The sequence below is a fragment of the Mus caroli genome, unplaced genomic scaffold (assembly GCF_978045245.1).
Source record: "Mus caroli unplaced genomic scaffold, Mus_caroli_1 scaffold_9, whole genome shotgun sequence".
Lineage (NCBI taxonomy): Eukaryota > Metazoa > Chordata > Mammalia > Rodentia > Muridae > Mus > Mus caroli.
This window is the reverse complement of record NW_028227264.1, coordinates 4,369,471-4,393,777: the sequence shown is the minus strand read 5'-3', so window position 1 is coordinate 4,393,777 and position 24,307 is coordinate 4,369,471. Positions and strand designations below refer to the sequence as shown.

At 45.5% G+C, this 24,307-nt stretch overlaps 1 protein-coding gene across 4 annotated transcripts in view; it reads left to right on the top strand.

Annotated features, from left to right (window-relative positions):
* The window catches only part of Cnksr3 (CNKSR family member 3), a 94,547-nt gene that overhangs the window by 44,835 nt on the left and 25,405 nt on the right, over positions 1-24,307 (top strand). For 2 of the 4 annotated variants that reach the window (XM_021174253.2, XM_029482786.2), the window contains exons 2-4: positions 8,483-8,646; positions 15,638-15,840; positions 17,160-17,247. In XM_021174253.2, the coding sequence (XP_021029912.1) occupies positions 8,483-8,646; positions 15,638-15,840; positions 17,160-17,247 (455 nt within the window). Of the gene's footprint in view, positions 1-8,271; positions 8,376-8,482; positions 8,647-15,637; positions 15,841-17,159; positions 17,248-24,307 lie in introns of those variants that run through there. The other 2 variants (XM_085842622.1, XM_029482785.2) reach the window with 2 other exon arrangements.

Genomic DNA, 24,307 nt, shown 5'->3' with positions numbered 1-24,307 from the left:
GGTGGCGCAGGCTGGGTGTGAGAGGCTGCACCTTTGCAGCCAGTTTCTCTATGAAAATGTTCAGCTAGGTCAGTATCCAGCAGGTCAGAAACCTCAGTGCAGATAGATCCTTGAGTGTCTGTGTTGTGGACAACAGGGTTCCTGAGCTGAGGTGTTTGTCCTTTAACCTGTGTGAATGGATGTGTTTGCCAGCGTCAGATTTTCTTCAGATATATATTGCCTTACATAGTGAATGCAAAAGTGTGGCTGCCTCTTGGTTGTTTCTTCTGATGTCTTCAGAGTGACATCAACCTCGGAGGATGTGAGTTACCAGCATGAAACTAACTTAGCCTCGGGGAGAAAGTGCCTTAGTGGGTGCTGTCCCCACACTTAGCCTGGCTCTGCTTCTTTAAGGGGTCGATGACTGCATGCTGTGTTTTTAGTAACTCTTTATATAATGCACAAACCAGTTTTTCCTAAATGGCTCTGACTCCAAATCTTTGTTTATCATTAGCATTGCTTTTCCCCACATCCAGTTTGAAACCAAATATTTGCTCTGTGCTCCTGTGGTTCAGAATCAGTTGCTCATTCTGTAGACAAAAGAAAAGCAGCTTTGGTGGCTTTTCACTTAGCTTCTAAGGCAACTCGTGGCTAGATCTCCAGCAGGGGTCTGGTAGCTGTGCATGGGGTGGGGGGGTGTAGTCTCTGTTTCAGAGGGGAGGGAGTGAATGGCCAGCCTTCAGGTCAGGCAGGTAGAAAACCTTGACAGCTAATACTTGCTTTTTCTGAAGGCTGAGCAGGTTCATTCATTGGGTAATATTTTATTAGTTCTGAGGATGTTTGGACTTTAGGGTTTGAGTGGTTTCTTTCGTTTTCCCATAGAAGTGAAGATAATCTGTTCGGTTTACCTGTCTCTCAGAAGCATTCATTCCTTAGATTTGTAGGACTCCTGGCTTCTTGGAGTTTCCAACCCATTGTTTAGACCTGATGTCTGGTTCTGGTGCCCTTTCTTCAGAGTAGCTGAAATCAGCAGCCTCTCAGGGGACGGGTTAGAGCAGAACTACATCTGGCATCCTGTGAGGATGTTGGCATACTGTGTGCTTACTGATCTATAGGTGAGGTGCCATGTGGCCTTCAGCCTAGATGGCACATCAGGTTCATTCTGAGTTAACCATGGACACAGGAATGCTCTCGTTAGGGAGGTGGATATGCATAGGCCATGACTGTACACAGCAGTCAAAACTCATCAAAGTATAGATCGAATATTGACAGGTTTTATGGTGTGCCAATTACCCTTCAGTAGGCAACGTCAGGCAGATAACAACCTAAAGGGAGTCTCCTGGAACATGTTCAGAATTTAAAATTTCACTCTCAGCCATATTAAGAGAAGTGAAGATAATTTGGGTCACTTAATTTCAGATAGACTGGCTTGGTCTGTTATTCTGCCTGGTTGGTGTGTCACCACTATGAACACGTCGCTGCTGGGAGCTTAAGCAAAGGCCTGTGGACTTTCTCTACAGAGGGCCAGGCAGCTCTCAGTCCCGCCTTGGCACTCCCACTCGGCGCTACTGCTGCTCAGAAGGGTGTTAGGGAAGCATGGCCCTGCTCCATTGACAGATTCCTCAGGAGACAGGCCCACACTGGAACTGGCCTTCGTGTGTATGTGCTGAGCCTCCATCAACACCATTGGTGCTTTTCGGGGAAACTCATCAGAAGTGAGCATTCTCTCAGCCTCACTTACAGGTGAGTGGGTAGAAGGTGGGGTTGCAGAGAACTTCCCAACAGGGTATGTAGAGCCATGTTTGCATGGCCTTGGGTGTGAGAAGGACGAGATGAGTTTGCTCAGAGGGACTTCATGACATAGGGTCGTGAAGAAGAAGAGGAGACTAAGCATAGTTTCTGTCGTCTTCTAGATTCCTGTAGAAACCGAGGCAAGGGCCAAGTGTAGCTGTGGCAGTTGAGAAGGCAAGGCCAGACGCGGGTTGGGTTACCTTTCCCCTCTCTGCGCAGTACCCGGGGCGACCCGCTTTGGAAGAGGAAAGCATTCTGTGGCTTCACAGTTTTGGAGTTGTGTTCCTTTGCTGGCTGCTCTGTTTATTTTAGGCCCTTGGTGTGGCAGCTCACCATGATGGGAGTGCACACTTGTGTGTGTGTGTGTGTGTGTGTGCATGTGCGTGTTGGGGTTGATGAGGCCATCCATATACACGCTGTGACAGCTGGAAGAAATCCAATATTTCCTTCTTGGGTGTGTCCTGAGTGACCTACCTTCCTCCCCCTGGGTGGCACTCCTAAAGTGTAGGCTAGGGACAAAGAGTTTTAGATAGAGAACTTTGGGGAACTCCCCCAGGCCGCATGAATGATGAGGGATGTCTAGCAGGTACAGTATGCAGAGATGGGCCCTGGAGAGTGGGGAACTGGGACTGAGAGCAGCAGGGAAGATGGTTTTAAGAATCCAGCCTAGAGTACTTTGGTAATTAGCCCAAACAGGAAGATAGAGGCAGTCTGTGTGTGGGGGTTAGGGTGTGTGGTTTTGAGCCTTAGCTGAGGGGCAGTTGGCTCTTGACACACGGGCCATGCTTGCTTTTCCTTAAGCAGGTAACTGTTGTGCACATCGCTACTGTAAGAAGTAGACATTCAGAAGCTGGAGTGTCCCCGGGGACTTAGCAGCTGGTGCTTCCAGTGGACTTGGGCTTGAACCCTGGCATGCATGTGGTGGCTAACAGCCTTCTGTAACAGTAGTCCCAGGGAACCTGATGCCCTCTTGTGACCTCTGAGGTGACCAGGTACACATGTGGTGCGCATTACATACACACAATCAAAACATTACATATGAAGTAAAAAAAAATAATACACGTCTGACAAAAAAATAGAAATAATCTGTATCTACAAGTAGTACAAATGAATGCTACACTACCAGGCGCATGGTGTCATTTAGAAATAAGCATTTCTAAAACCAGAAAACATTTATATTGGTTACTTTCCTGTTGCTGTGCTAAAGCCTCCAGCCAAGGCAGTTTACAGAAGGAAGAGTTTATTCAGCCTTCGGTCCCTGAGGGTGAGAGTCCATTGTAGCAGGGACACAGCAGGAGTGAAGCCTGGAACAGAAAGTCCAGAGCTCACATCTTGAACTACAAGCAGGAAGCAGAGAGAGTGAACTAGAAATAGCATGAAACATTAAGCTCTCAAAGACAACCTCCAGTGACATACTTCCTCCAAGCAGACCCTGCCTCCAGCCCTTTCAAACAGTTCAACCAACTGGGTACAGACAGACATTCAAGTTCCCAGAACTATGGGGGATATTTATCATTTAGGCCATTATGTGTTTACATGTGTGCGTTTGTATGTGTGCATATGGGTGCTGTGGGGACCAGAAGACAACTTGTTATATAATCAGTTCACTCCTGCTACTGTTATGTCCTGGTGATTGAAATCATGTCATCAGACTCCACAGCAAGTGCCTCTGTCAGCTGAGCCATCCTGCCAGCCCAATTGTGATGTTTTTAATAGCTTGCCTCATATTATTTCTGATGTAACTTTAAGAATCTTGTTAGGGCTTGGTGTGACAAAAACTGGTTGTGTTAAAAGTAAATAGCAAACATTATCATGGCCCAGAACCAGCCATTTGGACTTCAGCGCTCTTCTTTCTCAGTATAGGGACACTCAACGATCATTGGTCCCTGCACTTTCAAGCATAAAAGAATCCGAGAAGCCAGATCTGGGTCACATTAGTAAGCCAAAATTCTTCCTGATGTTTTTGGGTCATGAAATATAAGTTTTTGCATTTTTAAAATTTGCTACGCAGAAAAACCTAGTCTTCCCCGCAGCCTGGGAAATAGAACTTAAGTTCTTGGTTGATAAGGACCTGCTCTTTTCCCTGCTCCCTCTCCTTGTACTACAGACCACCTTCAAGAAGAGGCTAGAGAAGCCGCGGTTGAAACCTGTAACATTTAAGGTAAATATTAGGGAGGCCAGTATGGAAACAGATCAGCAGGGATATCAGCAGAGAAAGACTGGAAGAGGGTCTGTCACAGATGCCAAGAAGGTCACGGAGAGAATGTGGGGACAGCAGGGGAGGAGACCAGGTTGTTTTGGGGTGTTTTTTTGTTTGTTTGTTTGTTTGTTTTAGTGACTAGCTTTAATGTGTGACTTTAGCCAACAGATGGCTGGGGATGAGGCCTAGATGTAGCCTTTTATCTCTTCAAAGGCACCTGCAGTCTCCCCTTCTAAAACAAGCAAGCAGTCCTTCTTCTGTGAGTGCAAGACTTCTCAAGAATAATTAGCCAGTTATTCTTTCGACCTACAAGAGTCCAAATTTGAGGACAACCTCTGGGCCGGTAGGCTGTTAAGATGTTCCTCCCTACCAGGCCCCAAATTAACTTTGTCTTAGAGGGGACCATCTAAGTGTTTGACAGTGTCTGTGTCTTGGCAAGCACTTCACACACTTAGAAAGTTGAAGACTGAAATAAATCATTTTTTTCAATTTAACAAAATGTACAGAGTATCCATTATGTGTTTCAGTACATGTTAAGCTCTTTATAACACTGGCATCTAGTTTTTGTTATAATTATGCTCCAAGGAGTGTTAGTGCGGAATCACTCACCTCTGGAGACAAGTCAGGATGAAGGGAGCTGGATCAGACGGCTGGCCGGCCTCTGCCCTGCCCCCGCCTCACTTCCTTCGCGTTCCCTTGTGTGTTTAATTGGCTTTGGGCAAATGGCATGTATTTAACTGAATTTTACTTAATCATACATCTCTTATAAGTTCCTCAAAGACAGGATTGACAGTAGGTACGCTTGTGAGCAGAGCAGAATGGCTTGCAGCAGGCCTCAAAGCTGTTGGATCGGTTTACTCCTGTCTGAGCCCTTGCTACTGTGGGACTGCGAACTAGTTTAAATTAGATGTTTGCGAATGCCTAATTGTATTTGAAACAATAGGGTAAATGAACAGTTAGGCCGAGGAGAGGCGTGCTGGGATAATACAGCTCTGTGGCCATGCTGTTTAAGAGACAGCTATTGGGTGTCCATGCCCCCTTACAGGAAAGCATGTGAGCCACACTAGGGTCTGTCCTCAACGATGCTTGCACTGACAATCCAGCCTCTCCAAGCTTCGATGACTTGAGTTCAGACTGCTTATGCTCCCTTAGAAACCTTAAGACCATGCTCAGTCTTCTGGGATCTTGTCAGTTGCTGACGACTGCGGCCTGTGCTCTAGAGTGTTCATTAAAACCCATCCAGTCTTCTCTAGGCCCCACGCGCTTCCTTAGGGTTCTAGTTCTGCTTCTGCACCCGATTTGCTCTGTGGTTTGTGGAAATTCAAACAGGACTCTGGTCTTCTCCTCACTTCTTATCTTACTGGGTGCTGTTTACCCAGTAGCCATGGTATACAGTTTCTCCATTAAAAAGGTTTTTTTAAGAGAGGTTTTAATGTATTCCACCTGGCTTCAAACTTAATGTATAGCTGGCACTAAACATGTACCTTCTTGCTTTGACACCTGTTGAGTGGGGGGTTACAGGCGTGCTTTACCATACATGGCTTTAATGTGGTGCTAGGGATGGAACCCAGAACTGTGTGTGTTAGTCAAACACGGTAGCATCCAGGCCACACTCCCGGTCCTTTGTTGTAAGTTTAACAGGAGAACTGGTTCTGTCCATGCCATTTCCTGCCTCCTGTCTTAGTTAGGGTTGTACTGTGAACCAGTCTGTTAGCATTGTGCCTGAATTTTGAGTAATGATCTTTTTCTGGCATCGTGAACATCTGTATCAGCCCCACTGGTCCATGGGGGGATGAATGTCTTCACACTTCCCAAGGCTGGAAGCCTGGGACTAAGCCTCTCTCCGTGGCTTGTTGAGATGGTCATCTTTTTCCCTGTCTCTGTGTAGCTGTGTCTTTATCTTTTTGCCTTGCAAGGACACCAGTCACAGGGGTTGAAAGCTTTCCAGCAACTTCATTGGAGATTCTCTAAATATATTCTGAGGTCCTGGGAGTTGCCATCAGTATAGGAGCTTTAGTTGGACACTGTTCAGTCTCAAGAAGGTTTAAGTGTGGTGTAATTGTCATGAACCTTTATGACTAATGAAACATCCTTCTAAAGTTTAGGAGTAGGCTAGGGAAGGCAGCATCTTGGAGGAGAGGAGGGTACCGGGTTTGCTCACGGCAAGGCTTAGAGATGACTACATCTTATGGTGGTTTGTCTTCGCTTCCCCATTTTTGTTCATTGAGATCCAAAGGACCTACGGACTGCTAAGGGTCTGTGGCTGGGTGGTAATAACGGCTTTGTGATTAGACTTTTATACTCATTTAGGAAGGTGCTGAACAAGAGTTTGTATAACCCTGTGTTGCAGTGCCTCAAGTACCGGACTGGGCAGAACATGGCCCACAGACCCTAGACTGATTCGGGTTTCTGTCTTTGCTCTGCGCTGAGGAGAAGCAAAGGCAGAATCGATTCCTATGGGCATCTCCTTCATGCGTGACTGTGGCAGCTTACAAGCCTACTAGGGGCTTTAATTTCTTCATCCGGGAAGCCAGGACAGAGAGCTAGGAGACTCTCCCCCAGTCTTACCCTTTGTCACTGTTTCCTGCTACAGGTAGATCCATTGGTAGATGTCAGACACTTGGTGGGCCAATGGTGGGATGGCCTTTTTGACCCCAGGTGGGACATCTGTCACATAACCTGTGAGTGTTCTTAACGTCCACTGTCTGCCTACCTTATGTGCCACAGGCAGCTCTCAAGGATGCTGGAGTGGGTTGGATTTGCACCAGTGTCCCCAGCATCCATGCTGTGATCTCTTGTATAGATGTCTGCTCAGGGAAGGTAGAGGGTTTTGCCATTTTCCCTTTCTGTATCTCATGCCTCCTGTCTTGGTTAGGGTTGTACTGCTGTGTCTAGACATCATGACCTAGGTAACTCTTATAAGGACAACATTTAATTGGGGCTGGCTAACAGGTTCAGTTCATTATCATCAAGGTGGGAGCATGGCAGCATCCATGCAGTCATGGTGCAGGAGGAACTGAGAGTTCTACATTTCCATCTGAAGACTGCTAACAGAATACTGTCTATTAAGCAGTTAGGATGAGGGTCTTGAAGCCCACGCCCACAATGATATACTTCCTCCAGGGCCACACCTACTCCAGCAAGGCCACACCTCCAAACAGTGCCACTCCCTGGGCCAAGCATTTACAAAGCATCACAGCTGCTAGAAGTTTCAGAACTTCTGTTCTCTTCTGTGTGTCTTATCGGGAGGGGAGTGGTGGAAGTTTGTGGGGCAGAGATAAACGTTTGTCTTTGCATGTCAGATTTTAAGAGCTTGAGCATTGCCAAAAGTAAATGGAGGAATTCACATACACTTTTTTCAACTTCGAGAGATTCCCACCCACCTGGCACAGTTCTTAGAAAGGTTGAATGACATACACACATGTGCTTGTCTGTGTGTCTGCACACACATGTGTGTTCATCTACACACAGCTCTGTTGGGCTCAGGGATGCTTTCCACACAATTTGATCAGTTCTATTGAATGTCTATCCTTCATGTGGGGATTGAAGTTGTATTAATTTTGTCTCTTTCACCTTACATAAATGCAGTCTTTTGAAATAGGAAGGTAACTTCTTCTCAGGTCAAACAGGTGAGTTGCTTTGGAGTAATATTTTTCCCCCATAAAAACATGATAAGAAGTTGACCTGGAGTTCTGTATACAAGAATAGATTCCCAAGGCTGCTGGGTCTCCTCATGTTAGCTGCTTTATTAACTTTAAGATGAGACATTACTTACAGTAGTATTTGACCTGGAAAAATCCTTGGTGTTGAGGCTGGTATCCTGTCCCTTAAAGTCTGTTCATCACAAAATTCTCAGTTACAGTGGACAGACATGCAATACAAACAGGCTTAAGCCAGACAGGGAATTCGTTTCAGTTTTAGTGGGAGATTTTTAGGATAGAAGGCTATCAGAATATTTTCTCTTTCTTTCTCAAATGGGTTTATTCTCACAAAACTGACCAAAAGAAGTGCTGCCCGCTGCCATGGTTGTGTCCCGTGACCTCTAACTGGGCTCCGGCTTCTCGTATTTGCATATCATATATCAAGGAAGATCATGATTGGCTTTGCCACTTGATTGTCTCCAACTCTGGCACTGGAGCATTGTTGCTGGGCTGGCTGTGTATCAGCCACAGGTGCAAGCATCTTGATTGGCAGGCCTACTGGGAGAGGAGTGCTGTCCCCAGAGAAGGGTTGCTTAGCAAACAGATAGCATGCATTTAATACAGATATCAACGGTTCAAATCCTTGGGGGTTGGTGTTTATCCCTTTAGTTGACAGGAAATGAGAAGTGTCTGTCAGAAAGCCATGCTGCACTGGATCCATTTGAGAGTTTGCGGTGCCCACCTCCCGGGAAGGGGTCCTTCAGGTGGGACACATGTCCAACGATTGCTAAGACTGATTTAAGTGTGGGCAATGCTTGGGGGCACTGTGACACGGTGACAGTAATGGGCTTTCCACGTTTTATTTTCCTAGGGTTGGATGACTGCCTGCAGCCATATGTGCACAAGTTTGAGCGGGAGAAGATAGACGGGGAGCAGTTGCTGAAAATCTCCCACCAGGATCTCGAGGAACTGGGGGTCACACGGATCGGCCACCAAGAGCTGGTGTTGGAGGCTGTGGATCTTCTCTGTGCACTGGTTAGTCCTGGAGAAGGTCAGCCCATCCTCACGTTCTTAGGAGGATGGAAAGAAACATCAGCGGACCATCTGAGGAGAAGACACGGCAGCTTCTAGAAGGGAGGCTGGCTTAGTCTGGCACACTTGTATGTGTGTATGCGTGCATGCACGTGTTTGTGTGTGTGAGTGTTCGTTTACATGTTAAATGCACATGCATGTGTGTATGTCTGTGTGGAGGATGAAGGACAATTTAGAGCGTTACCCATGGAAACGCTGTCCACCTTTGAGGCAGAGTCTTTCATTGGCCTCCAGCTCACCAGTTAGAGTAGATTATTATCTGACTAGTAAGCCCCAGGGGTCCTTCTGTTCCCATCTCTCCAGCCCCTGGAGTTCAACGCTGTGGCCTTGAGCCTAGCTTTTATCTGTGTGCTGGGCATTGATCTTAGGGCTCATGCTTACAAGGCAAGTATTTTACCAACTGTCTGAGCCATCTTCCCTTTCTTTTCCATCTGAGTGAATGAAGGAATTTAAAAATTAGCATACAAGGTATTAGATAACATGATGTTTTTAAACAAAGCATATTTTAGTAGATTCTCCCCTTCCCTCTCTCCCCCACCCTTGTCTTCCGTTCTCACCCTTCTTCCCTCAGGCTCTTTCCCTCCTTGTTGGCACATTTATCTTTTTTGTTTACCCCACTCTCCCTCTGCACCTTTCTTTACCCTCTCTGGTCATATTTCTAGCCTCTTAGCCTTTATCCACATTCACACCCACTCACATAAACACCACACCCCCATTTGTTAATAAAGTTTTTTTAGACTCAGTGTGCACAGTTGTGGATGTATTTACTATCCGAGGCTGCCTTTGTGCTGCGAGGACAGAATGGAGTGTCTCTAACAGAGACCACATGTCCCTCCAAAACCCAAAGTGTTTATTGTCTCATGTACAGAAAAGTGTTGTCTGTTACAAAACAAAACAAAACAAAACAAAAAAACAAAAAAAAAACCCCACGTGTCTGTGTTAGGCTTATTTTCCATCTTTTATAAAGCACAGAATGATGGAGACAGCTGTTAATGGGGATGCCATTTTCAAAGTTGAAATGAAAAATGCTATATGTCCACGTCTGTTTCTGTGACTATAAAAAGCACTGTGAGTTTCACAGATACTCTGTTTAAATAATTGGTGTTTGTGCTCGACATGATCAACCAAAGAAATGGCTGCTAGATAGGCAGGAATGTGAACTTTGCTCCAGAGTTTCGCTGTAGAGGGCAGGTGTGTGAACTCTGCCCAAGTCCTGTATGGTTATACCTGTGGTTCCTAAGTAATTCATTCAGATGTGGCATAAAAACACCCATAAAGGTATTTGTTTACAAACTGGCTGGCATGGGTGGGACTCAGGTCTCTTGTCATGGTGCCACGCTTAGGAAACTATTCACTTAACTGTCGGGGTTGGCACCCCTCCCCCTCCCCCTTCCTAGCATTCAGGCTGCTTTAGTAATACTCTGAAGCTGAGCCAAGGGGATATACAGTTACATCACCCAGAATGGTGGGAATGAGTGTGTGGGGATGTTGCCACTGCTGGTCTGCATTCCATCGATTATACAATACTTGCTGCGCTGCGAGTGTTCTTTTTCTTAAAATGGACAGAGCCTCGTCTTCTGAGATATGCGGCTCTTGTTTAGGAGAGTGATGGGGGAATTATTTGTGGTTGATAAATGAGCTGTCACAAGGGAGACACAGTGGACAAGAGGTCTGCGTGCTGTCCGGGAGGCAGGACTTTTGTATCCTAATCTTGGCTCTGCTCCAGGCTACTTCTTCTGCGACTCCTGGGGGAATGTGGTGTCTGTTCTCCTCATCTGTACACTAACTGTCACCGTAGATGTGGCCACGCACTCGTGGGTGTTCTGCATGTCTGGGGATAGGCCCGGGCATCCTGTTTATTATTAAACTGTCTGCTCTTCAGAGCCAAACATGCTTGAGTTTACTTCTGTTACACTTTCCGGGAAACACAGCTTTGTAGTCTTTTCTGTTAGAATGTCCTGTGCTGTTGTATCTGTCTTTTTGGTTTTGGTATACTTTGAGGACAAGAAAACTGCTTTGAAATTTGTAGCATGAAGACAAGGAGAACAGGTCAACTGCGAGCAGTTATGTGTCTCAGGAGGAGGAGGAGAAATAGCACAGGCCCCGTGGACAGTCTCTCTAAGCTTTTCTTTTTGCTTCCTCTTAAAGCGTTGCACTGAAATGAACAAAGCTGGACCCATGCCAGAACCTAAAGCTGTGTTGTATCTCCTACAATTTCCTACTAATTTCCTCTATAGACCAGGCTCTGACCTCAGTTTCACCAGGGACCTACCCTGAACAGCAGTGCACCTTGACTGCCTTGCTGGGGGATGAGGGGTCGCACCCCTCCTCCGGAGTCTGCAAGTGAATGTTTTTCTGAGAGAGTCTAATGCTTTATTAAATATCTTCAGTCTTCATATAATCTTCCGTAAAATACTGTTATAACACAGCCTCATTTTAGTGTTTATTTAATCTGCTGCCATGCAGATCATGGGGTGTTTACCTGAGAGTGTTTTACATTGAATAATTCATTTGTAGGTCAGTTACTGTGTAGCTGTAGTTGGCCCTGGTGCTCTAAAGAGGTTTCTAGATAAACTAGTTTTAGTGGCTGTTGATTTTCTTTTTTTTTGATGGACAGGAAGTATGCAGAAGTGGGATTAAGAAAGGATGTAGGGGTAAGAAATCATTGGAAAGTTTTAGAGCAATGCTAGAAGTGGATAGAATAGAGAATAGCCTAAACCAGAGAGAAGGAGTCTCCAAATTCGTCAGTTATAGCTAGAGGGTAAGAAGGGGTACCATCCCAAGTTCAAGTGCCCCTCCCCTTTCAGGGGCAGAGGGTGACTGACACACAACATAGCTGCCCTGTTCTCTTGAGAGAGCTTTTGCCTCCTCTGGCTGCTTATGTGAGGACTAACTAATTAAATAAAAGTTAGCTCTCCGTTACGCTAGCTTTATCACAAGTACTCAGTAGCTGCAGGTGCCAGTGGCCACCATATTGGAACACAAGACTGCAGACAGTTCTGTTGGACAGCATTGGTGGGAAACATTCATGGGCAGTGAGAAATGTCATGGAGACCCATGCTCTTTACCAAGTGGGTGAAGCTCTGGTTTCCTGAAGATAAAAAGGTGGAAGACAGAGGTGTTGTGAACAGGGTTGTACCAGTGTTGAATGATGCCATCCTAGATTGTAACAGTTCAGGGAATGGCTGTGTGGACCACGATAGCATATCTGCATTGTGCTCCCCCTCAGGCCGCTCAACCTGGTCACACGTATTAAAATATGACCAGAGCCTGAAGCACTGGAGAGAACAAGAGGCAAAGCTATGTAAGGTACCTTTAAAGTTTAATTGCTCCCTTTTTTAGTGAATACTCTCGATAGACATCGGCACCTGGGTAGTTGACAGAGTGAGGGAGCAGTCCCTGGCATGCTGGGCACAGTTCTTCCCTTCCAAACATGTGTGTCCAGTAGATTCCTTAGCCATTCAATTGTGAGGTTTTGACACTAAAAGCAATGATGGGAACCTATTCTTATTTCTTCTTCTCCATTGAATGAGGATATTCTATTTTAAACTTTAGGGAAAAAGCCAGTGATGGGGAAAAAGTGAATATAAGATTTAGATAGAATATTGATATTACTACAGGAAATATTTTGAAATTTATACAAACTTTCAAAGCTGCTGAGCCAGCTCTTCTGCCCCTCTAACTTTTTAAAATTAATGCTTTAAAACTTATTTCCTTCCATTCTATGTGTTTGGATGTTTTGTCTGCATTTGTGCCCAGTGCCTGCAGAGGCAGAAGAGGGCCTTGGTTTTCCTGGGAACAGGAGTCATGATGACTGTGACCAGCCATTTGGGTACGGAGCAGAACATGGGTCTACTGAAGAGCAGCCACTGACCATAACCTAACTACCAAGTCATTTCTCCAGCTCCTAACTACCAAGTCATGTCTCCAGCTCCTAACTAACTACCAAGTCATGTCTCCAGCTCCTAACTACCAAGTCATGTCTCCAGCTCCTAACTACCAAGTCATGTCTCCAGCTCCTAACTACCAAGTCATGTCTCCAGCTCCTAACTACCAAGTCATGTCTCCAGCTCCTAACTAACTACCAAGTCATGTCTCCAGCTCCTAACTACCAAGTCATTTCTCCAGCTCCTAACTACCAAGTCATGTCTCCAGCTCCTAACTACCAAGTCATTTCTCCAGCTCCTAACTACCAAGTCATGTCTCCAGCTCCTAACTACCAAGTCATTTCTCCAGCTCCTAAAAGTTTTTTTTTTTTAAAACTAGAAGCATTATAAATTTAAACCTCCCATAAAGTCTATTTAAAGTTATCTTCACTAAAGCCAAAGCTGTATGTTGTTATTAACCAGTCATTTCTTAGTGAAAGAGAGTTCTGCAAATGCCTAAGTATGTGTATGCTGTAGATGTATAGATTGTGCATGTATGCTGTAGATGTATAGATTGTGCATGTATGCTGTAGATGTGTAGATTGTGCATGTATGCTATAGATGTATATATAGATTGTGCATGTATGCTGTAGATGTATAGATTGTGCATGTATGCTGTAGATGTATAGATTGTGCATGTATGCTGTAGATGTATAGATTGTGCATGTATGCTGTAGATGTATAGATTATGCATGTATGCTGTAGATGTATAGATTATGCATGTATGCTGTAGATGTATAGATTATGCATGTATGCTATAGATGTATAGATTGTTCATGTATGCTGTAGATGTATAGATTGTGCATGTATGCTGTAGATGTATAGATTATGCATGTATGCTGTAGATGTATAGATTGTGCATGTATGCTGTAGATGTATAGATTGTGCATGTATGCTGTAGATGTATAGATTGTGCATGTATGCTGTAGATGTATAGATTGTGCATGTATGCTGTAGATGTATAGATTGTGCATGTATGCTGTAGATGTATAGATTGTGCATGTATGCTGTAGATGTATAGATTATGCATGTATGCTATAGATGTATAGATTGTGCATGTATGCTATAGATGTATAGATTGTGCATGTATGCTATAGATGTATAGATTGTGCATGTATGCTGTAGATGTATAGATTATGCATGTATACTGTAGATGTATAGATTGTGCATGTATGCTATAGATGTATAGCTTGTGCTTAATTGTTCCCTCTTTGTCCCCGACAACGAGGTGGCTGAGGGTAGTTCAGACGTGTCCTGATGTTCCAGAGCAGCTAGGTCTCATGAATATATAATGCCCATGAATCTTTGGTTAGTTTGTTCTAGGTCTGCCAGTTCTTCCTCATTCTTTTGTTTCTTTGGTTTTTGAGACACAGCATACATCCCTGCTTGGCTTCAAACTGTCTATGCTCCTGCATCATCTTCCTAGTTGCTGGGTGGAGTGTGTGCACCCACATACCTGGTCTGTTTGTCTTCCTCTTGTCTGCAGTCCCTCCATCTTGTGTCTTGGCTTTCCCTTGGACTGGGTATTGGGAAGTGGAAGTACTTGGCATGCTGAGGCAGAGGTTGGGATCCCAGCCTTATCTTTGGTCACCTGTGTAGCCTAGTGACACACCATTCACGGGCCCGAGTTTCTTCAGCAGTTAAGTAGTAATGCAGGTGAAACGCCCTTTGTCTGATGATAGGAGATCTGCGAAACATTTGAAATGTCAGCACAAGATGGGAAGTGAGGATTGTTCAACTCATCTTCTCTAAGGTCACAGTCAAGGCCCAGACACTCTAGCAATACAATACATGATTGCCTCCCTGTATAGAAATAAAAATGAATTAATTCTACACTCATAATTGAGTCCCATCCACAAGACGAGTCACACGCATACACATTTTTCAAAATCCAAAACCACCCAGAATGTAAATGTAAGATAAGGGACACTCAGAGTGCTGGTTGGCTTTGTGTCAGCTTGATACTAGCTAGAGTCATTTGGAAGCAGGGAGCCTCTATTGAGAAAATATCCCTTCCAGATTGACCTGTGGGCAAAGCCCGTGGTGCGTTTCCTTGGTTGATGATTCATCTGGACGGCTCAGCCTCCTGTGGGTGGGACCACCCCTGGGCTGGTGTCCTGCATGCCCTGAGAGAGCAGGCTGAGCAAGCCATGAGGAGCAAGCCAATAAGCAGCACCCCTCTAAGGCTTCTGACCATCTCCTGCATCCAGTTTCTGCCTTGAGTTCCAGAAATTGATGGCTCTAAAGCAGGCACTTATGTAAACTGTACATAGGTCAGAAAGCAGAGTAAGTTGTGGGTGAACTGACAGTGTTGCTGTTTCTCAGTCCTTTCTGTTGGGATCTATCTCTTCATCTCCTGTAGTCTGTCTGACGGCCACACAGAGAGCCCTGGCCTGGCCTGTGGTCCATATGGGGCACAATAGGTGACAAGCTGGAGAGTAACCATAAGGCACTATTCTAATCTCAGGGAACACATGCAATGACATATTCAGAAGACATTGTTAGTTGTCACGTCTGGGGAGTGAGCTTCTGATATCTGATATGTGCTTGTGTGCTTGTGTGTGCACAAGCGTGCGTGCATGTGTGTGTGTGTGTGTGTGTGTGTGCATGCAGTTGATAGCATCTTGCGGTACATGAGAGCTTTCCTCAGAAGAGTAACCCTGCCACATATCAGTTAGCCAAAGTCTGCTCTGGACTAACTGGTCAGGAGTCCTGGCCAACGGGGTCATATGCCCAGGCCTGAGAGATAGGGATGAACTCGCCTTGCCTTGGTCTATCTGAAGAGCAGTTCATGATAAGGGACTAGGGACAATACAGCCCCTTGAGACAGGAGGGGCTGAGGGAGTAGGGCGTACAGGCCAGCATGTGGGCAGTTGGGGGGGGGGGAAGGGCAGGATTTTGTGGGAGTTGGGTGACTTACCACAGTTACTCAGTCTCCTAAGTCGTTCTGAGACTTTAGACAGTGTTGGTAGTTTTGAACTTTTCTCTCTTGAATTTATTTCCTGCAGAATTATGGCCTTGAAACTGATACTATGAAGAACTTGGTTCTGAAACTGCGGGCATCTTCCCACAACTTGCAGAATTACATCAGTAGCCGTCGGAAGAGTCCAGCCTACGATGGGAATACGTCCCGTAAGCCCCCCAATGAGTTCCTGACTTCTGTGGTGGAACTCATTGGTGCTGCCAAGGCCCTGCTGGCTTGGCTGGACCGGTAAGCTGTGGGACAATGCAGCCTGGGGCACATGGAGGGCCTAGAATGCTCAGCAGCCTCAAGTTTGCCTCAGGAAGAAAAGCCCATTGTCCCTGGGTCTCCCTCTCCCTGGAATTCAGGGGCCAGGGGTCAGAGGTAGACCTTTTTTTTTTTTTTAAAGGTATTTATTTTATGCATATGAGTACATTGTTGTCTTCAGACACCAGAAGAGGGCATCAGATCCCATTACAGATGGTTGAAGGGCACCATGTGGTTGCTGGGAATTGAACTTAGTACCTCTTGGAAGAACAGTCAGTGCTCTTAACCACTGAGCCATCTCTCCAGCCCCAGAGGTAGATCTTAGAGTGCCTTTGAATGTTACTTTGAAGGTCAGCAACAGGAACAACTAAACCCCAGGTTAGAGGCAGTGAAACTGTGCTAACGGTTGTTTTGCTGAGATTAAGCGTCAGCACTGGAATCTGAATGGCACGAAGGACGCAGTTAGTGGACCTGGCTTGGCTCATTTCAGTTCTGGGTCTTGTGTTCTTCCATTCACCTTCCTGGTTTGTTTGTTTGTTTGTTTGAATAGAGTGCTTTTATTAATTCTTTGAGTCTTTCATACAATGTATCTTGTTCATATCCACTCCCACTCCTCCCCACAGCTCCTCCTGGATGCACCTTCCCCTCCATACCACCTCACCTTGTGTCCTCTTCCATAGTTTTCCCTGAACCTTGGCAGGCTGAGGGTATTGTGTTGTAAATGTTTTAGGGAGGGGGGCAGGTACCCCAAGGCAAGTTGTTCTCTGTAGTTGTTTTTTCCTGTAATCTCAGTCTACTGTAAAGGAAACATATTTGATGAGGGCCTGAGAGAGACATGTATCTGTGACTTTAAGGACACAAGATTTAGAACGCAGTTAGACATTACACTGGCTTTGGAAACTGCAGCTGTGGGTTCTCCTCTGGATTCCGTGGCCTCACCAGCCACAGGAAGTTGGCTAAATTTACAGGTGCCAAATCATCCTTTTGAGCAGGCTTTAAGTGCAGTTAGACAGCTGTTAGTTACTGCGGGATCTTTCAGAATAGCTTACCGTCATGGTTGTTGTTGCGGTTCGTAGGTGACACAACTGGATAGTACTATTGGTTCTTGGCAATTTGCATGGCCCCTTGGGATGCTGTAAGAGCTGGTCCTCGGGGTCAGATTTCTGGTGTTCAGATGAAGTAGCCTGATGGAAGATAACCTAAGGCAGCCTGCAGTGTAGCCATGCATGCATGTTGGGGTGGGACTCTCAGGGGTTCTCGTCTCCATCCACTCATTAAAGAGAGTTCTTGTTCCTTCCCAGGGCTCCATTCACAGGGATCACAGATCTCTCTGTGACAAAGAACAAAATCATCCAACTGTGCCTGGACCTGACCACAGCAGTCCAGAAGGTCGGTAATGCGTCACCGTTGGCTTCCAGAACTTTTTCCTCATGTTTCTCTTTTTTCCAAGGGGTTCCCATATGGGTACAAAGTATTCAATCCTCCCCTTCCATCAAAATTTGGTGCTTCTGTTGAGGAACGACCAGCAGCCTCAGGCTCAGAAACGACTTGGTCTTATAATCACTAGTGCTTCCGTATCTCTTTGAGCAGAAACTAGAATTGTGGACTAGCCAAGTCTCACTGTCTTCTTGTTCTGAGTGCTTTGCTGGGCTTTGCTGATTCTGACTTCAATTGACCTTTGTTGTCGGGGTTAAAGGTCAGGATGAGACAGCGTATGAGGCTGTAACAAATAACCCCAGACCTTAGCAGTTTGTAAATGGATCCCACTGGGAGATGAGCTTTGGTTCTTCTCACAGCAATCAGTCAGCATCCTGCTTAGCCTGTCCCTCTGTCCCTCTGTCCCACTGCAGAGACAGAGACTTAGTGGTTCTTGCGCTCTGGGTTGAACTGATGTCTCAGATCCCGTCATGCCTTCCACTTAGACATGGTTCTGTAAACCTGTAACGTTTTATGTTAGCCTGTGGTTTGTCTAGCTTCCATGATATTAACTAAAAAGATAGATAATGAGTACTAAGACCAACTGCTGCCCTGTTACTTGGCATACAGCAGATTCTTTTTTTTTTTTTCGTAATCATATGATTTTAATTACATCAATCTTCATTTTCTGATCTGGTTGTTTATTGCCATATCCATACAATTAATTATCAAACTTTTTAAACGACAAATATATTCATTTGTATCTTTTTTCTTTCCGTTTTTGTTTACTAGGTATTTTCTTCATTTACATTTCAAATGCTATCCCAGAAGTCCCCCAGACCCTCCCCACTCCTCTCCCCATCCACTCCCACTTCTTGGCCCTAGCATTCCCTTGTACTGAGGCATATGAAGTTACCAAGGGGCCTCTCTTTCCAATGATGGTCGACTAGGCCATCTTTTGCTACATATGCAGCTAGAGACAGGAGCTCCGGGGTACTGGTTAGTTCATATTGTTGTTCCACCTATAGGATTGCAGATCCCTTCAGCTCCTCGGGTACTTTCTCTAGCTCCTCCAGTGGGGGCCCTGTGTTCCATCCAATAGCTGACTGTGAGCATCCACTTCTGTGTTTGCCAGGCACTGGCATAGCCTCACAAGAGACAGCTGTATCAGGGTCCTTTCAGCAAAATCTTGCTGGCATATGCAATGGTGTCAGCGTTTGGAGGCTGATTATGGGATGGATCCCTGGGTGCGGCAGTCTCTAGATAGTCCATCCTTTCGTCTCAGCTCCTAACTTTGTCTCTGTAACTCCTTCCATGGGTGTTTTGTTCCCAATTCTAAGAAGGGGCAAAGTGCCCACACTTTGATCTTCGTTCTTCTTGAATTTTATGTGTTTTGCACATTGTATCTTGTATCTTGGATATTCTAAGTTTCTGGGCTAATATCCACTTATCATTGAGTACATATCATGTGAGTTCTTTTGTGATTGGGTTACCTCATTCAGGATGATACCCTCCAGGTCCATCCATTTGCCTAGGAATTTCATAAATTCATTCTTTTTAATAGTTGAGTAGTACTCCATTGTGTAAATGTAGCACATTTTCTGTATCCATTCCTCTGTTGAGGGGCATCTGGGTTCTGTCCAGCTTCTGGCTATTACAAATAAGGCTGCTATGAACATGTTGAGCATGTGTCCTTCTTACTAGTTGGAACATCTTCTGGATATATGCCCAGGAGAGGTATTGCGGGATCCTCCAGTAGTACTATGTCCAATTTTCTGAGGAACCGCCAGACTGATTTCCAGAGTGGTTGTACAAGCTTGCAATCCCACATATAGAAGAATCTTAAAAAATTATTTTTGAACTGAATTTCTTATGAATATAAGGAATGGATTTTCTCCTTTCTATTTGGTTTTAAAGATTTTATTTTTTTATTTTAATAAAGGGGGGTCTGTGTCCCCTGTGTATGTGTATATCTCTATGAATGTCTGTGTATGTGTGTGTCTGTGCACATGAGTGCGCATGTCTGAGTCTAGAAGGCAGCGGATCCCTTGAAGCTGGAGTTACAGGTGCTTCTGCAGCTCCCATTTTGATCCTGGGGATGGAACTTGGGTCCTCTGTGATATTAGCTCCTCACTACTGAGCCATCCTCAGTCTCTCCGTGCGGCTTTAAACGTTGTGCTGCGCTGGTGGTTGTTTCTATGCATGGTCTGATAAAAAAAAAGTCCTTCCCCCTTATTCCTGACTGTGCAGTAACAGAGGCAGGTGTGTGTGTGTGTGTGTGTGTGTGTGTGTGTGTGTATGTGGCCCTCTGTAACACAGAATAAAGTGTGACTGTGTTTGTGCCATTTATTTGAGATCTAGTCCTGAGCAGCCACTGTGCTCTGCTAGAAGTGCCCAGAGGCACTGAAGGGATTTGGTTTTGCTCATTTTTCTGACGTAAGAGGTGATTTTGATGGAAAGACTCTGACATCAGCTGTGATACATGAGGGCCATGGAGTCTAAGTCCAGGCGTCGATGGTGGAAAGTATTTCCCAACCCTTGCTACCGTGACGGCACTCTTCCCTGTTCTATTCCCTTACTGTTCTTCCCTTACTATTCTGATTGGTTGTTTTGATTTATAACTGAGTTTATCTGTAGTCCACTATATCCAAGTGTAAGAGGCAAACAGTGAAATTAGCAAATGGGCCTCGATTTGTGTGTCCTGGGATGGGTCCTAGTTGGTGAGCCTGATGTGGACCTTAGCTGTGGAGCATGGGGAATGGAGGGAAGCTGTGAGGGCAGGGCAGATGCAGATGTAGATGCAGATGCAGATGCAGGGCAGGTGAGGAGGCAGATGCAGAGCAGGTGGGGAGGCTGGGGCAGATGCATTGCTGTTTGTTTTTACAGGAGAGTGGCTTTGCCTGAGCACATTAATCTTGGCTTTGTAGGCATTTGGACAGTCCCTCCAATAAACATTTACTTGGCATCTGTGCTTGCCACTGTTCTAGGCACCAGGGTGCCAGAGTGAACAAACAGATATCTGTACCTCAGTGAACTTAGCGTGGGGCCTAAGAAACAAGAAAGGAGGTCAATAAGCAAAGCACCAATGTGTGAGGCTCCACACAGTACACACAGTATATACAATGTGTGAGGTTACACACAGTACACACAATGTGTGAGGTTACACACAATATATACAATGTATGAGGTACACACAGTACACACAATGTGTGAGGCTCTACACAGTACACACAGTATATACAATGTGTGAGGTACACACAGTACACACAATGTGTGAGGTACACACAGTACACACAATGTGTGAGGTAAACACAGTACACACAATGTGTGAGGCTACACACAGTACACACAGTGTGTGAGGTAAACACAGTACACACAATGTGTGAGGTACACACAGTACACACAATGTGTGAGGTACACACAATGTGTGAGGTACACACAGTACACACAATGTGTGAGGTACACACAATGTGTGAGGTACACACAGTACACACAATGTATGAGGTACACACAGTACACACATTGTGTGAGGTACACACAGTACACACATTGTGTGAGGTACACACAGTACACACAATGTGTGAGGTACACACAGTACACATAGTACACACAATGTGTGAGGCTACACACAGTACACACAATGTGTGAGGTACACACAATACACACAATGTATGAGGCTACACACAGTACACACAATGTGTGAGGTACACACAGTACATACAATGTATGAGGCTACACACAGTACACACAATGTGTGAGGTACACACAATACACACAATGTATGAGGCTACACACAGTACACACAATGTGTGAGGTACACACAATACACACAATGTATGAGGCTACACACAGTACACACAATGTGTGAGGTACACACAGTACATACAATGTATGAGGCTACACACAGTACACACAATGTGTGAGGTACACACAGTACACACAATGTGTGAGGTACACACAATACACACAATGTGTGAGGTACACACAGTACACACAATGTGTGAGGTACACACAGTACATACAATGTATGAGGCTACACACAGTACACACAATGTGTGAGGTACACGCAGTTAGCCAGCTGAGGAGAGAGAGAGAAGATGGATGGCATCTGTGGCTGCAGGAAGCTTCCTGAGAAGATGGCATTGACATGGCTGATCTGTGAAGTTGTACTCCCCTGGCAGGATGGGCCTGTTGCAGGACCTCAGTTTGGAGCATTTTTTTTGTAGTAGAGAGTTATTGATCACTATGCACCGATGATCGAAAATGTAGCCAGCCCCCTTTCTCCTGCAAGGCACAGGCCCAGTTTGGCTGTGTCTTCTGCAGTGTCCTTCTTACTGGGGCCTTGTGGCACATGGTGAATGATGGAGAGTGATTTATAAAGTGCATTTCAGTGGGGAGATAGGCAGCTGTCACCACAGGTCAGCCCGGGCCCTGGAGATGTCATTTAAGAGTCACGAGCCTTCACTTTCTTATCTGTGAAATGAGAACACTAGCTTTCACCTTATCAGATGGCTGGGTAGAAAATCTAGAGTTCCCCTCCCCGTCCCACTTTTGAGTAAGAAGAAAGGCAGTATAAAAACAAGTCGTGAAATGGCAGGTGTGGTGATGTATTTAATCCCAGTGTGTGGGAGGCAGAGGCAGGCAGATTTTTGTGAATTAAGGTCAGCTTAATCTACATTGTTTGTGTCAAGGCAGCCAGGGCTACATAGGAGGCTTTTTTTAAGATGTGAAGAAAAATGGCAATTAAAAATTTCAAGTGATCATATATACCTGTGTACATATGTATGTGTATACACACACACACACACACACATACACATACACATATGCATGCACCAGAGCAACCAGCTTAGTGAATGCGTTCAGTGTCATTTCCAGTGCCGTGTGATGGCCACTGCAAGATGAACTGTTTCAGAAACTGCACCCTTTCTCATAATTGATCTTTGTCCTTTCCTGGGGACATGAAGGACTGGGAGTCATCTTCCTCTTCAGTGACAGGAGCCCGTTTCACCAGAGCCTTCCTCTCAGGCCCCTGCTTACGAGAGACACATCTGCTTTTCCCCTCCTCTTTACATCTGCATGCCAGCCTTATCTTTCAGCTTTTTCTTAGCATGTGCCCTGCATCCCTTCCTGCAGTAGTGAAGAGGGATGCCCTCTGCTGCTTTTCTCCCCCTGCAATGGTTCTGTGTGTTCCTGTGCACTTCCGAGGCTACTTCTGTAGTCAACACCAAGCACTGAGCACAAGGGTCAGTCTTCAGGCCCAGTCTTGAGGGTTTAAGATGAGAAGAAGGAAACAAAGGCAGGAAGGGGTTGTGACCTACATTTCCCATTGGATTCACCTCTATAATGGCATGACGACTTCAAGTATAATGGTACAAGAACAAAGAGGCACTGACAGGGCCGAGTTCCTGGCTGAGAGGAAATAGAAAGGGGCAGTATTTGAGGGAGAAGAGGAACAGCAGGATGGAGCGAAGGGAGACACCATCACTAACTGGGAATTGCATGTCGTGTTGAGCTCCCGACAGTTTCTAGGATGCTGACTGTGCCACCTTATTTACTGGCAGGAAAGAGAGGCAGAGGGTTGAGTAGGCAGGCTGTAAAGGCTGCACCATTCCTGAGGTGGCAGACTGAGGACAGGGCAGTGGAGACCTGCCTGGGGCAAGCTGCTAGTTGCCTTGGGTGGCCCTGACTGCGGATCCAGGTGACCCAGGGCTGACATGAAGCTTCTGTTTCAGTGTGTGATTCATGAGGGGGTAGTGACTTGTTCAGGAAAGTTTTCTTCCTTTTCGTCATTACCACACCACATAATGTGAGGTCATGCCTGCAGCTGTTTCCTTTCGGGGTGTGGAGGAATGGGTGTGGGAAGCCATCTTGCTCTTGGTAGAAAGTTGTGAGTGAGTCCTCGTACACTCTGGCCTGACAGTTTGCGGTTCTCACTTGGGCCTGTTGGCCTTCATGGCAGGAAGCCCAGTCGGACTGATGAATTCCAAAGAATCAAGTTGTCAGAACCAATAGGTCATACCTCAGCCTTGACTCCAGTGGCCTCTGACTGGGTAACAGTGTCCAGGAAAGCCTGTCCAGCGTTGTTCATCTGTAATTTATAAAGAGCACAGACATAGGTTGTTGGCTCTGTTTGCCATCGTACACCTTGTGAAAGGATGGAGTTCAGAGTTGCTGCTTACGCACCGGCTCTCTGGCGAGAGCGGATGACCTGCTGTGGAAATGGATGCTTTGCTTCCTGTGCACGAAAGCCCAGGTAGAAGAACACCACCGAGCTGCAGGTGCTCGTGGCTTACAACGTCGCTCATGGACCTTGGGTTTCCCTCAGAGTCGCCCTGGTGGGAAGGTTTATTTCTAAAGTTCTTAAAAATTGTTTTTTCTCCCTAGACTGCTCTTTTCTTGAGAGCAAGCATCAGTTTTGGGAGTATCCGTAGAATAGCTGTTATTGTATCTTCTACTTTTATCTGGTAAAAGGAAAACTAAAATTCTAAGGAGACAAGGAAATGTGATTCTGAAATCATACAGGATTAAAACCCAGTAGCTGCCCTCGAGATTTATAGTTGGGGAAAATGACCTAGACATGACATTTCTACCTGAATGAAAAACATCATCTGATGAACTCAGAACTGATTTGTATTTTTTCATACACCTGGAATTCTCAAGATTAGCTCAGTTCGGTGTTATACTCAGTGGTGCAGATAAACCCTAAGGAAAGCCGTTCTCTGCGCAGAGAGACTCTTTAGCTGTTAAGGGCACCTGTGTGATTCCTACCATCATCTTGGCTCACAGGCATCCACGACTCTAGTTCCAAGGGATTTAGTGTCGCCTTCTGCTCTCTAAGGGCACCAGGACACCCGGTGGGCACAGACATCTGTGCATCCAATGCACTCACGTGTATAATAAAACAAGTAAATCTGATTTTAAAAATTAACCAAAAAAAAAAAAAGTAACCAAGAAGAAACTGGCTTCTCATATCTCCTTTCGTGCACCCTGCGGTTCGGGTTGAGAGCCCCCAGTGCAGATGGGTCTAGAA